Below are 12724 nucleotides of genomic sequence, written 5' to 3' on the forward strand. Positions count from 1 at the left end.
GGAAAAATATACTAGAAAGGAAGTTTTATGAGAACTTTTGAAGGGTTTATGATGCTTAGAGAGTTAAAAAAAAGGTGGCTAAAATTTTTTTTAATGTTCTTTATAAAACACATTCACCATTCAATACTGATAATCTATCAAAGAAACTTGCAGTCCAGTTGAGAGAACTTTTTTTAAAGCCAGAAGGCAAAGCTTTCATTTCCTTAAATTTTTTTTTGTATACCCATTTTTTTTGTTTACCCATTGTTTTTGTATACCCATTTCTGCTGGTTGGTGTTTGGGTTGTGGGATTTTTTTTCTTTCCCTTGGAATCTTTGTTCTGTTTGATCTGACATTTCAGGTCAAATGACCTCTTTTTTTAACAAGTCATTAGGGCTGGATTCCGAAATCACACTTAAGTGGTGAGTACAGGCTTATTTCACAATTTTTCTTCATTAGCTAATGACGTATAGACACAGCAATATTTCTTATTTAATTGAACTTTTGAATATACTCATGTCACTGTTACTCAGGTGAGGCTGACTCAGATAATCTAGCAGTCGTGAATTTTACTATAGTGCTCTTGTATAAATTGCCTTCTTGATATAGCAAAGATCTTGTGATAGCAGAAGCTAAATTAGATCCTTATGACAACAGTGATTTGGAAAATTCACTAAGACATTTCACATGTTACATAATTTGCATCTTTGTTATCCCTTCATATCTTTGGAAGGTGACAGCTGAGGGGGAACCTAATGCCAAGCTGAGAATCACTTTTCCTTTATTTTTTTCTAGGACATTTTCCAACTGCTTCAAGTTTATTCTTTAAATGTATCTCTCTACTTGATACAAGACTGATGAGAACATACTTGCCATTGTAGATACTTTGGTTTCCTTAAGTAGCTTACGTTGTTACTGTCCCAATTGTAGAACAAACGCTTAAGTCCTGCAACTCCTACCTGAGCCTCTTATTCAGCCTAGCAAGCAGCCCTTGCTGGCATGAGATCCTTTTATGTTTTATACAGACAAATCTTTACTGTAGTTGTGGCTTTGACTAGTCCCAGAGAACAGAAATATTATTCTGATAATGACAAACTCCATTTGTTACTTTGTATGGCGAAGCCACTGTAATAACATTAAAGTAGAAAATAGTAGTTAATCTGCCGTAACCTTCAAAGATGCGGAACCCTTCCTTGTGCTACCATATTTTTAGTCTGAACCTGGACAGAGCCACTTTACAAAGCTTTGTGACTCAATTTATTACATGTTAAGGGGTATATAATAGAGGAAACATGCAATACATCCAAACACCCATGCGCAACCAAGCTATTAAAATATTGCATAAAAGGCCAACTAAGTACTTTTCAAAGCAGTGAAGTGGAGTAACAGCAAAGAGAAGTATACATGTAATAGAGAGATTTCCTTTCTTAAATCTCGAGAATCTATTCCAGAATGTAGTTTTATGTTGGCGCAGCGTACCCACGTGTAGTATAAAGCTTTTAGATAAACCCGTTTATTTTACTGTATAGCCATTTCCCAGCGGCAGACCCGGGGCGTTCTCGGGCGCCGGCGGTGCTGGAGGGCAACCGCTCTGCTCCGCCCCGCTCCGCTCCGCCCCGGCGGAAGGGGCTGGGCTCCCGTCCCTGCTGGCCCGGCGGCGCTCGGCCTGCGGGGTGATGCTGCCGGAGGCCGCTGGAAATGACGCGGGCTGGCCCCAAAATGTGCGTATGGCGTCCTGCTGCTCGCTCTCCGCGCCGTCACCGCCCGCTCCCGGGATTCGCGGCCGGTAGAGCCGCTCCCGCGGAGCGCTGCGTGAGGGGCGCCGCCGCGTCCGAGGGGGCGCGGAGCCGAGCGGCTTCCTCTGCGGGAAACGCGCAGCTGCTGAGGGAAGCTCTGGGGGATTGACTGGACGTTCACATGGAAGCTACTTTCCTGTAGCAGCCTTGAACCTCTGAAGCTTCAGCAGGCCTGTGTCAAACCTGCCGCAGGTTCAAATAGTGTTGTTAGTCCTTTGGAGATAGATAGCTGCTGAGTTTCATGCTGCAGGGTTTTAGTCCAGCAGAAGACAAGCTGACCCGAGTTCTCATGTTGTCCAAGCCAGCAGTACTGTTCTTCAGAAATAATTCTCTCCCGTGGTCTTTGAATTGCCGTCAATTGTGCTCTCTTTCTTCTGTAGAAGAATACAGGCCTCTCTCTTTTTTTTTTTCCCAAGTTTCAAAAGCATTTTGAAGCTAGAGCCTTGGGAGTGTGGTGGGGATTTCAGCATCTCCGTTCTCTTGTCATTGCTTGGACTGAAGCTAGAGCAGCCATAAACTTATTTCAAAGAATTTAAAAACTCCATTGAGTTTTCTTTTCAAGCACTAGGCCTTGGAGCTGGTTGGGTCAAAATGCATCATTCTTACTGCTTTGTGTAGTTTACTGCTTTGTGTGCTTACTGCTGTAGGTAAAAATTGCCAATCTGATCAACGGCTTCTCTCATCAGAGAAAATTGAACTTTCTTAGCTCATTTTCTGTTAACATATGTTCTTCCTATTAGGGCAAAGAAGCATTCTTTCATGAAAATAGAAATACACAGAACAACTGTTTATGGTTGAAATTTATCTATATACTCTACTGAAGATCTACAAGTAAACAATTTCATTTAAATTACTTTTTTTTACAAGCAGAAAAATAAGCTAAATTTACCAGATGATTAATTCTAAATAATTCTGGCTGCCTGTGAAGTACTGTGAGAGCTGATGGCAACTCATAATAAGAAACATACCGCTTCTCCAAGGCCTTGGCTGAATACAGGAAAAAACCCCTACCCTCTCAAGGATAAATAGGAACATAAAATACATTAAAATGAGAAATGAAATTTCATATGAAATATCTGTTTCAGTCTATATAAGTACTCCTTTGCATTTTGGGGGGCTGGGGTGGGTGCATTTGGCTTTATACTAACAAAATACACACCTTTTGAACACCAATAGACAGCCTGTAGTAAACAATGTCTGAATTCAAACTTTGGAAAAAGAAAGTTACCATTAGTATGGGAGGTTGGCATAGCTTAGAACCCAGTTCTCAAACGAAATGACAATCAAATAAAGTTAAAGAAATACGATGCCAGAGATGGGCATTTACTTTTAAATGTGTATTTTGTAATGTGTACTTTACCCTCTTGCAGGAACGTAAATAGGCAGTAAGAAGAGTGCAGCTGCTCAGAGAGCACAGGATGCGTATCTGTTGTCTTCTGTTAGTGGTAGGGGTCTGCTGGGCACAGTACAACCCCAATATCCAGGCTGGGAGGACGTCTATTGTACATCTCTTTGAATGGCGCTGGGTGGATATTGCTCTTGAGTGTGAACGCTATTTAGCTCCTAATGGATTTGGAGGAGTTCAGGTATGTCTGTTCTTACCAGTAAGGAGTAAAATTGCTATATAGATGATTATTTTTCAGAGAAAATGTTCAATTCACCGAAAGACAGGTACTGAGAAAGAAACAGAAATTGATAATGGAAGTAGTAAAGGCTGACAAATACATTCTTCTGCTGTCATTGTGTAAGAGCAAATTTATTTCATTCCTCCAAAATGTATGTTTTGCACTCCGTGCTATTACATTTCAATGAATTATAATTGCATATAACTGGCTAAATATTTTTTTTAATTGCTGTGAAGAGTAGCCTATGTTTATCTGCTTAATATTATTTAAATCAAGAGAAACTCTTAAGAGCTAGGTAAACATAAAATGAAGCTATGACTGAAAAAAAAGGGCTCTCAAAGAGAATATTAAAGTGCTGAAGGTTTTAAATAAATAAATATAAAAAGCTGCTAATTATTTTCATACCAACTGGCAAGCTTCTCTCTGTAAAGCCTAGTGTCAGTGTAAGCCATGAAGAGACCCTTATTTGGAGGAACCTGGCATGAGCAGGCAGAAATGAGCTGAACACAGGTTCTGGTGGCGGTGTGTTGATGTGAATCTGAACAACGTTCCCTCTGAGCAACAGACACGTGTTCCTGTGGAACCGGTGGTGTCAGATGGCTGGGGCAGTACAGCTGGAGAGCAGTCAGCTGTTAAGCTATTTCTGTTTGTTTGTCAGATTGCTCAGGAAAAATCGGTGAGAGAAATCTGCCTGTCTCTTGTAGCCCAGGAATTTACAAGTTGGCCTGAGTGACAACTTTCCCATAATTTTCAAATAATACATCTTTTCTTTGCAACCTTCTTTCCAGGCACACAGGCCTGATTGATTTTTAAACTGATTTCTCAGACTGTGGTATACGCCTGGATATCTTTTTAATCCATGTTGTGACAAAATCTCAGTAAGTTTTTTCAGGTGCAGACTTGCTGAGCTGGTCACAAAGGCGTGACAGCCTGGGGATCTTTGTGAGAAATGGTGGGATCAGGTGGTTATGCCCAGAGCCTTGGAGGTTGTAGCAAAGGCTTGTTGCCTGAAAAGTATCCTGGAAAGATTCCAGAAAAGGAAGAGGTATAGCTGATCTGGAAACTGTGACAGGTCTCATGTCAAGAATGCTTTTATCAAAAACTTTACAAAGAATGGGAAGTCGGATAAATTTTAAAGGCAGGATGTTGCGTCAGTTGTTCTGTAGTCAATTCCTTCCGGATTCAGGGCAGTCTCTACTGACCTAGTCCTTCAGATTTCAGACCCTTCTTTTGATCTTTGAGGCCTACATTCATAAAGACAATTAGGACATATTGTGTCCATGGGTATAAATTTTATAGTCTGTTTCTACCTGCTGAAGGTCCCATGTCTTTTATTTCCTGCCCACTACAGTGTAAGCAGAGGATACTGAGGATCTATGTGGGTAAGGTTGTGTGAGAGTCTTCCATTAAAGGGACCTGATTTTCTATTTTTATGTTCTTTCTCTAACAACATTGAGCAAACAAATAGACCATAATCACTATCCTGTTACTAAGAGACACCGTCTTATTCACAGATTTCACCTCCAAATGAAAATGTCGTCATTACTGACCCCCAGCAACCATGGTGGGAAAGATACCAGCCCATCAGCTACAAGCTATGCACGCGATCTGGAAATGAAACTGAATTTAGGGACATGGTGACCAGGTGCAACAATGTAGGAGTAAGTGCTTTGAAAAACTTCTGGTGTTAACAATGCAAGGATGTAGACAACTGGTAATTTAGAAGGGAAGACATGTAGCACTGGAGTGAAGATGGTGGGGTTTTTTTCATAGAATCATAAAATAATTTAGGTTGGAAAGGACCTTTAAAAGTCATCTAGTCCAACTCCCTTCAATGACCAGGGACATATTCAACTATATCCGGTCGCTCAGAGCCCTGGCCAGCGCGACATCGAATGTTTCCAGGGATGGGGCATCTACCATCTCTCTGGGAAACCTGTTCCACTGTTACACCACCCTTGTTGTAAAAAATTGATTCCTTATATCTAGCCTAAATTTTCCCTCTTTGAGTTTAAAGCCATTACCCCTTGTCCTATCGCAACAGGCCTACTAAAAAGTTTGTCCCCATCTTTCTTATAAGCCCCCTTCAAGTACTGAAAGGCTACAATAAGGTCTTCCCGGAGCCTTCTCTTCTCCAGGCTGAGCAACCTCAACTCTTGGTTTTTCTTCATAGGAGAGGTGTTCCATTCCTCTGAACATCTTTGTGGCCCTCCTCTGGACTTGCTTCAACTGGTCCCTGTCATTCTTATGTTGGGGGCCCCAGACCTGGACGCAGTACTCTAGGTGGGGTCTTACCGGAGCAGAGTAGAGGGGCAGAATCAACTCCCTCCACCTGCTGGCCATGCTTCTTTTGATGCAGCCCAGGATATAGTTGGCCTTCTGGGCTGCGAGCGCACATTGCTGGCTCATGTTGAGCTTCTCACCCACCAACACCCCTAAGTCCTTCTCAGGGCTGCTCTTAATACCGTGATTCCTCAATCCCTCCCCAGCCTATATTGATGCTGGGGGGGTCATCCCAGCCCAGGTGCAGGACCTTGTACTTGGCCTTGTTTGAACTTCATGAGGTTTGCACGGGCCCACTTCTCAAGCTTGTCCAGGTCCCTCTGGGTGGCAACCTATCCCTCAGGCACGTCAACTGCACCGCTCTGCTTGGTGTCATCTGCAAACTTGCTGACGGTGCACTCGATCCAACTCTCTATGTCATTGATGAAGACATTAAATAATGCTGGTCCTGATATGGACCCCTGAGGGACACCACTTTTCACCACTCTCCATCTGGACATTGAGCTGATGACTGCTACCCTCTGGATGTCACCATACAAACAATTCCTAATCCACTGAACAGTCCACCCATCAAATCCATATCTCGTCAATTTAGAGAGAAGGATGCTGTGGGGGACTATGTCAAAGGCCTTATAGAAGTCTAGATAGGTGACATCCATAGCTCTTCCCTTGTCCACTGATGTAGTCACTCCATGATAGAAGGCCACTAGGTTGATCAGGCAGAGCTTGCCCTTGGTGAAGCCATACATGCTGTTTTGAATCACCTTCCTGTCTTCCATATGCCTTAGCATAGTGTCTAGGAGGATCTGTTCCATGATCTTCCCAGGTGCAAAGGTGAGACTACATGACAGTAGTTTAAAAAAAGGGTAGTTCTACCTTTTTAAAAAATGGATACGGTGTAATTTGCCTCTCTGTTGAGATGCATGTTGCATCACCATTGCTATACATTAATAAAAGAGAAATATTTTAAATAAAGTGTTGTGGGAAGCAAGCAAGCAAATATAGGGGGATAGGGCAGGAGGTAAGGGAGAGAGAATGTTAGTGGTGCTGTGGGAAGTAGCTTTCTCAAATTGAAATGTGAATACTATTCTCTAGGTACATATTTATGTGGATGCAGTGATCAACCATATGTGTGGAGCTAATGCTGGTGCTGGTGACCATGCTACTTGTGGAAGCTATTTCAATGCAAAGACTGAAGATTTTCCAGCTGTGCCATACTCTGGCTGGGATTTTAATGATCGTAAATGTAAATCTAGAAGTGGAGACATTGAGGATTATCATGATATATCTCAGGTAAACCTAGAACTATAAATATATTTTTCATGTACATCCTGGGCTGTGGCTTCTTTGCTCCCTTTTACTGTCAGACGTTTTTTAAAAACAGAAGAAAACCCCTTAAATCCATCCAAATTGATAATAGACGTTAACGTTACTATCAGGAACACCGCTTCTTGAAGGGATAGCTCTAGTTGAGCTAATGGCTTGATTTTAGATTTAGACAAATGTGCTTAGGTACTTATAAAGACTGTTTTAAAGCTCAGTAAATCTACTCAGGGATTATCTTGTGTGGTTTTTTTCTGCTTTAAAAAAAAAAAAAGGTAATAGTTGTTACTTGCCTTTTAATTTGGAAATTTTCATTGGTCTGAATTTCAGAAGAGAGAGATTAGAATTTCATAAAGAAAAATAATAATGCTAAAATCTTGAAAATCAACCCGTTTTTAGAGATTTTTCTTCCTAGGAGTCTATCTATTCCTCTATACCAGATTACTAACTCAGGACTTTAAAACTACCACAGAATGAAAAATTATTTCATAAGGATAAATACCTATCTTTCCTGAATAATGTCTTAAGCCATTCAAATGCATTTGATATTTCCTGAATCTAAGTTGAGGGGGGAGGTGTTTTGGAAAAAAGGCAGAAGAAGGGGAGACTTTAAATGTCCCTGAATTCTTGAGCAGTTCTAAAGGAGCATCTTTATAGCCATTTCTTTAGTACAGATTGCACCATAGGGTGATGCACCTTGCTCTCTCCAGACAGATGTGCATAGCTATGGAAACCCATCATAAGAGTTAGTAAAAAAGCATTTCAGTATATTCAGTTTATGTTCAAAGTACTCTTTTGATGAAAATTCATGCCCATCATTTTGTATTTACAGGAAACAAAGGCAAAATGGGTACAGAAAACAAGAATTTAATGTTTTGTAAGGCTATAATAACTCAAGATTTTTAAAAGACTTAGAAATCCAATTTCTGGAAATCTTTCCTACACCAGAGAAGAAATGAGTGCACTAGAAATAGTAATGAATCTGTTCCTTAATACACTGGAGAAAAAGTATTTTATCATATTTTTGCTCTATACTTGCATTAAAAAGCTGATTATAGATTTAATGGTTTGACTGTTGTTATTCTTCAGCACATACAGCTGTGTAAGCTGGGTGAATGCAGACTTCTTAATGTTCCTTCTGTGTAGATGACTGCCCAAGGCAAAAATATGCATGGTGAATAATGGCTAGTGAAGGTTTTATTTGGCATGGTAATGTAGATAGCAAAATTAAAAATGTATGTAGAGCACTACCTTTAGTTTATTGGGTGAAAAAATGTTTCATTTCATAATTTTTTTATAGGTCCGTGACTGCCGCTTGGTTAGCCTTCTTGACCTGGCCCTGGAGAAGGACTACGTACGCTCCAAAGTTGCTGAGTACATGAACCACCTCATTGATATCGGTGTAGCAGGCTTCCGAATTGATGCTGCCAAGCATATGTGGCCTGAGGATGTGAAGGCTATTTTAGACAAGCTGAAAGATCTAAATACTAAATGGTTTTCTCCAGGAACTAAACCTTTCATTTACCAGGAGGTAATTTTTTTATTTTTTTTTTTAATTGTACATTACAAACATATTTCTTGCAGGCACAGTAGAGACTCAGTCCCACACTGGAAGCCGTACTTTGCCTGAGCTGGGCCGAGCGGCTTTCAGACTCAAGATCTATAGAAATCACCACTGAGATTTAATTTACAAATATCTAATCTGCTCTTAAAATGGTAACTGACATGCAAAATGCCACAATTGTTTTGGACCTTCTGGAACTAAGTGACCTGGAAATTCCTCTTTAGATTAAATTTACTGCATCTAGGTTAGAGTAAAAATTGCATTGGTTTTAAAAAGATATTTCACTCTTTGCAATTTATTACCCAAAATTTAAAGTTCAACAGAAGATATAAATAATGATTACAATCTGAAACTTTGTTTGCCAATGGCATTACTAGTGTTGACATTCTGAATTTGTGTTTTACGTTTAAATAATAAATAATAACAAGCCCTAAGAAGCACGTAATTGTTGGTTTCAGCCAACAGAAGCTAAAGATGCTAGACACATTTTATTATATCAAATGTTGCATGCAAAGTCTAAGGCAAATAGTGAAATATCCTTGAGCTAGATAGTGAAATGAGGTTGACAGTGTGCTTGGAAGCACAGGTGTTGATGAGTAGACCAAAGTTGATACAGCCCAAGCCTTAATTGTGTGATAATGATCAATAATGGTAAGGAGATATAGGAGGTAGACAGAAAACAAGTTCACAGCTAGGCTGAGATAAAATGAAGAAAATATTTTAAATATGATTTGGCAAGTAAGCCAAATAATATACTTAGCTCAAGTAGTGCCTCTTCGTTAAAACAGTGTCTAAGGCAATGCCTTATACTTGTTTGTTTCTTTAAGTAGAACAGAATACACTGTTTTCCTGCACTACTTATCTCTGTGAGAGGAGAACCAATGCACAGTTTTTCCTTTGTGTGGCAGGTAATTGACTTGGGTGGAGAGCCGATCAAGTCCAGTGAATACTTTGGAAATGGCCGCGTGACAGAATTCAAATACGGTGCAAAACTGGGGACGGTGATCCGCAAGTGGAACGGAGAAAAGATGGCCTACTTAAAGTAAGGGTGAAGATGCTGTGAGTTATGTGGGCCATGCTGGGTACCCCAGTTGACAGAGTAGCTTCAAGTCTTTGTGTTTTTGGCCAGGAACTGGGGAGAAGGCTGGGGCTTTATGCCTTCCGACAGAGCCCTGGTGTTTGTGGATAATCACGACAACCAGCGGGGTCACGGGGCCGGTGGAGCTTCCATTCTAACGTTCTGGGACTCCAGGTAAGGGATTGCTGTTGTCCGGGTGATGCTTTTTGCTTTTGCTGGTTTGTCTCTCTGTTCTCTGGCATGGTTTCCCTTTCCACGTCTCATTGCTTTTTTTGTCTGACAAACAGGCTTTATAAAATGGCCGTTGGTTTCATGCTTGCTCATCCATACGGATTCACACGTGTGATGTCCAGTTTTCGCTGGCCAAGATATTTTGAAAATGGAAGGGTAAGCTTGTAATGCTGGAGATATACTGCTGGTGAATAAGGATCAGGAGGTGGCTGGAGCAGCAGTCCCATGGGTTTAAATTTGTGAATTGATTTCTCTGTCCCATATTGGACCTAGCAGGTGGAAATGTGGTGCTCCATCTGGCTTTTCTCTACGTATAGGCTCTCTGCATGTTCAGTAAGAAGTTTTAAACTTGTCTTTTAAATTGCAGGACATCAATGACTGGGTTGGACCTCCAAGTAACTCGGATGGATCAACAAAGTCTGTTACAATCAATCCAGACACGACCTGTGGCAACGGCTGGGTTTGTGAACATCGCTGGCGCCAAATAAAGTAGGGCACTGTGGAAAGAAAGAAGAAGTGAAAGCAGTTGCTTTTGCTTGGTGTTCCTTGTGGCTTTAGAGATCTTGCAGCCACGTTGACAGCCGTTCCTTTTCATTTTCAGGAACATGGTCATCTTCCGTAATGTGGTGGAGGGTCAGCCTTTCTCCAACTGGTGGGACAATGGCAGCAACCAAGTAGCTTTTGGCCGTGGAAATAAAGGCTTCATCGTTTTCAATAATGATGACTGGTAAGTAAAAGAGGGATAAATTATAATTCTCCTAGTTAGGAGAGAAAGCTTTTAAGGTGTTGTGATCTCAAACAGATCTTTGTCACATACTTCCTCAGTCTTGATTGGCAGTGTAAACTTAGCATTCTGTACCCTACCCGGAGCTCACTTCACTGTCTGAGCTTAGGTCTTCTACTATGCTCTTGGTATTTCCCTGTTCCTGGAGGAACTTACAGAAGTGAGGAGACTTGGCAACTCAGGGATGTGGTTCAAAAATGGAAGTTTAAAAATTGTGTTGCAGTCTTTTCACAAACATGATGTAAGAGGAGTGTGTCAGTTCTATAACAATTAGAAGTAGGTTGAGGTGATGAGCAATTTCAAGGATGTAGTGGTTGAGTTCTTAGTTAACTTTGTTTTCCAAGCCTATGATGCTGGCCCTCGCAACGGTTTCTTTTGGACACCTTGCAAAGACTTGAGAGGACTTCTGTTAGGGCTGACAGTTCTTTAGGCTATTTTGGTATGTTCTCGTAGTGTACCGTGATGTCAGGAATGCAATATCTGCATGAAGTTTGGCTTTTCTTAGGCATCTTTAAACTCCTTACAGAAGAGGTTACTAACAGAGATTTCTGAGAATTTGTTATATGATCATCTGAAATAGCTAACTGCGGTTTGGTAGGGAAAAATTAAAATTGAAGTTCTGGAGTCCTAAAGTTCCTGGAGACTGAGAGCACCCAAGCTTCCTGTCATTTGTGGTAAATGCTTAAATGTTACTATATTAATTAACTTGTTTATGTAATTATTTTTCTTCCTTGTAAAGGAATGTAATCCAAATTCCTTTGAGTGCCCACAATGTAAAAGAGTTTCACATGAAAAATTGCTTTAACTAGTGTGTGTTGACTAGCCTTATGATGCCTGAACACAGCATGAACTTTGGTGTTTTTTCTGGCCTCCTCACTCAGTAGTCCTAGAGTATTGTCATTTTGTGGGTGAATAGATTCTGACGTGTCCAGAGAACTGATGCAGAATAACAACTCCAGAATTTCCTAACATCTGAGAAGGTCTTTAACATGAGTTGCAAAGCGTATGAGAGTCCAAATAATCCTTATTGCATTTCAATATTTTCCGAAGGTCTTTGAATGTAACTCTGCAGACTGGTCTCCCTGCTGGCACTTACTGTGATGTCATTTCTGGGCAAAAGGAAGGTGACTACTGTACAGCACTTGAAGTTCATATTGCTGCTGATGGCATGGCTAATTTGCTGATCAGTAATGAGGATGAAGACCCATTCATTGCAATTCACATTGATGCTAAATTGTAACCAGATCTGTTGTGCACATGTTGTTTCTTCTCTTCTGTATTTTTGCTAGTAGCGTACAAGGTGGTCTGATTGTCTTGGCTCTCCAGCACCAAATGATAGAGCAGAGCTTATGTTAATGAAATACTGAGTAGCTGCTACACAGAGACAGGAGATAGCGGTGCTAGTGCAGATTTGGAAGAGGTAGTATGCACCTTTGTAAGTGCGCTTTATTCAGTTAAAGTACTAACAAAAAATGAAAGGATAAAAATGAAAGTACTTAATTTTAAATTGTGCTGCTCTGTGCACAAGTAGAAATGTAATTCTCTTTATGTGGAAGCTGAACAGGGAATTAACAACATGTCCAAAAATCAAGCGAAGACACGTTTGTGCCAATTGAAGTTGATGCCAATTACAACTCAGCTGAAAATGTGTTTTTTCCATTGGACTTTACATTTTCTGTTTCACCTGTATGCGATTCCCTGGTATTCGAGCATAACTGATTCTCTGTATCTAGTGAATAATAAATGGCAATCAAACTGAAGAATAATGCTTTATTATTATTATAATTAGCTTTACCCCTTAATGAATTGGGTTGTAACTTTATCACATCGTAACTAGTGGCAGTTCAGTGGTGGGTTTTAAGGCAACGCAACACTCCATATCCGTAACAGAAACACAGTGAGAGAAAATGAAATAAACCAAAAGGAACTCAAACCAAATGTGGTGTTTCCAAGGGAGATACATACAGGAAGATCTGTACCCCAGAGCAGCCACATTGTGGGCAGTCAGCTACAAGCAGTGCCTATGCACAGAGTTTATCCATTTCTTGCAACAAACTAAAC

At 40.6% G+C, this 12724-nt stretch overlaps 1 protein-coding gene across 2 annotated transcripts; it reads left to right on the top strand.

Annotated features, from left to right (window-relative positions):
• Window positions 1–1604: 1604 nt before the first annotated feature.
• LOC106886497 (pancreatic alpha-amylase-like) lies at window positions 1605–12423 on the top strand. 2 transcript variants are annotated; one of them, XM_014939502.1, is made up of 11 exons: window positions 1605–1700; window positions 3146–3361; window positions 4915–5061; window positions 6779–6976; window positions 8307–8537; window positions 9479–9612; window positions 9700–9822; window positions 9936–10035; window positions 10247–10368; window positions 10481–10606; window positions 11714–12423. In XM_014939502.1, exons 2-11 carry the CDS (start codon window positions 3194–3196, stop codon window positions 11901–11903), a joined length of 1539 nt encoding a protein of 512 aa, XP_014794988.1. In that variant the 5' UTR covers window positions 1605–1700; window positions 3146–3193; the 3' UTR covers window positions 11904–12423. The 2 variants fall into 2 exon arrangements, with proteins under 2 accessions (XP_014794988.1, XP_014794989.1); XM_014939503.1 differs by having other exon boundaries at window positions 8307–8360.
• Window positions 12424–12724: the final 301 nt, after the last annotated feature.

This window comes from Calidris pugnax, unplaced genomic scaffold (genome assembly GCF_001431845.1).
Source record: "Calidris pugnax isolate Ruff unplaced genomic scaffold, ASM143184v1 scaffold18, whole genome shotgun sequence".
Lineage (NCBI taxonomy): Eukaryota > Metazoa > Chordata > Aves > Charadriiformes > Scolopacidae > Calidris > Calidris pugnax.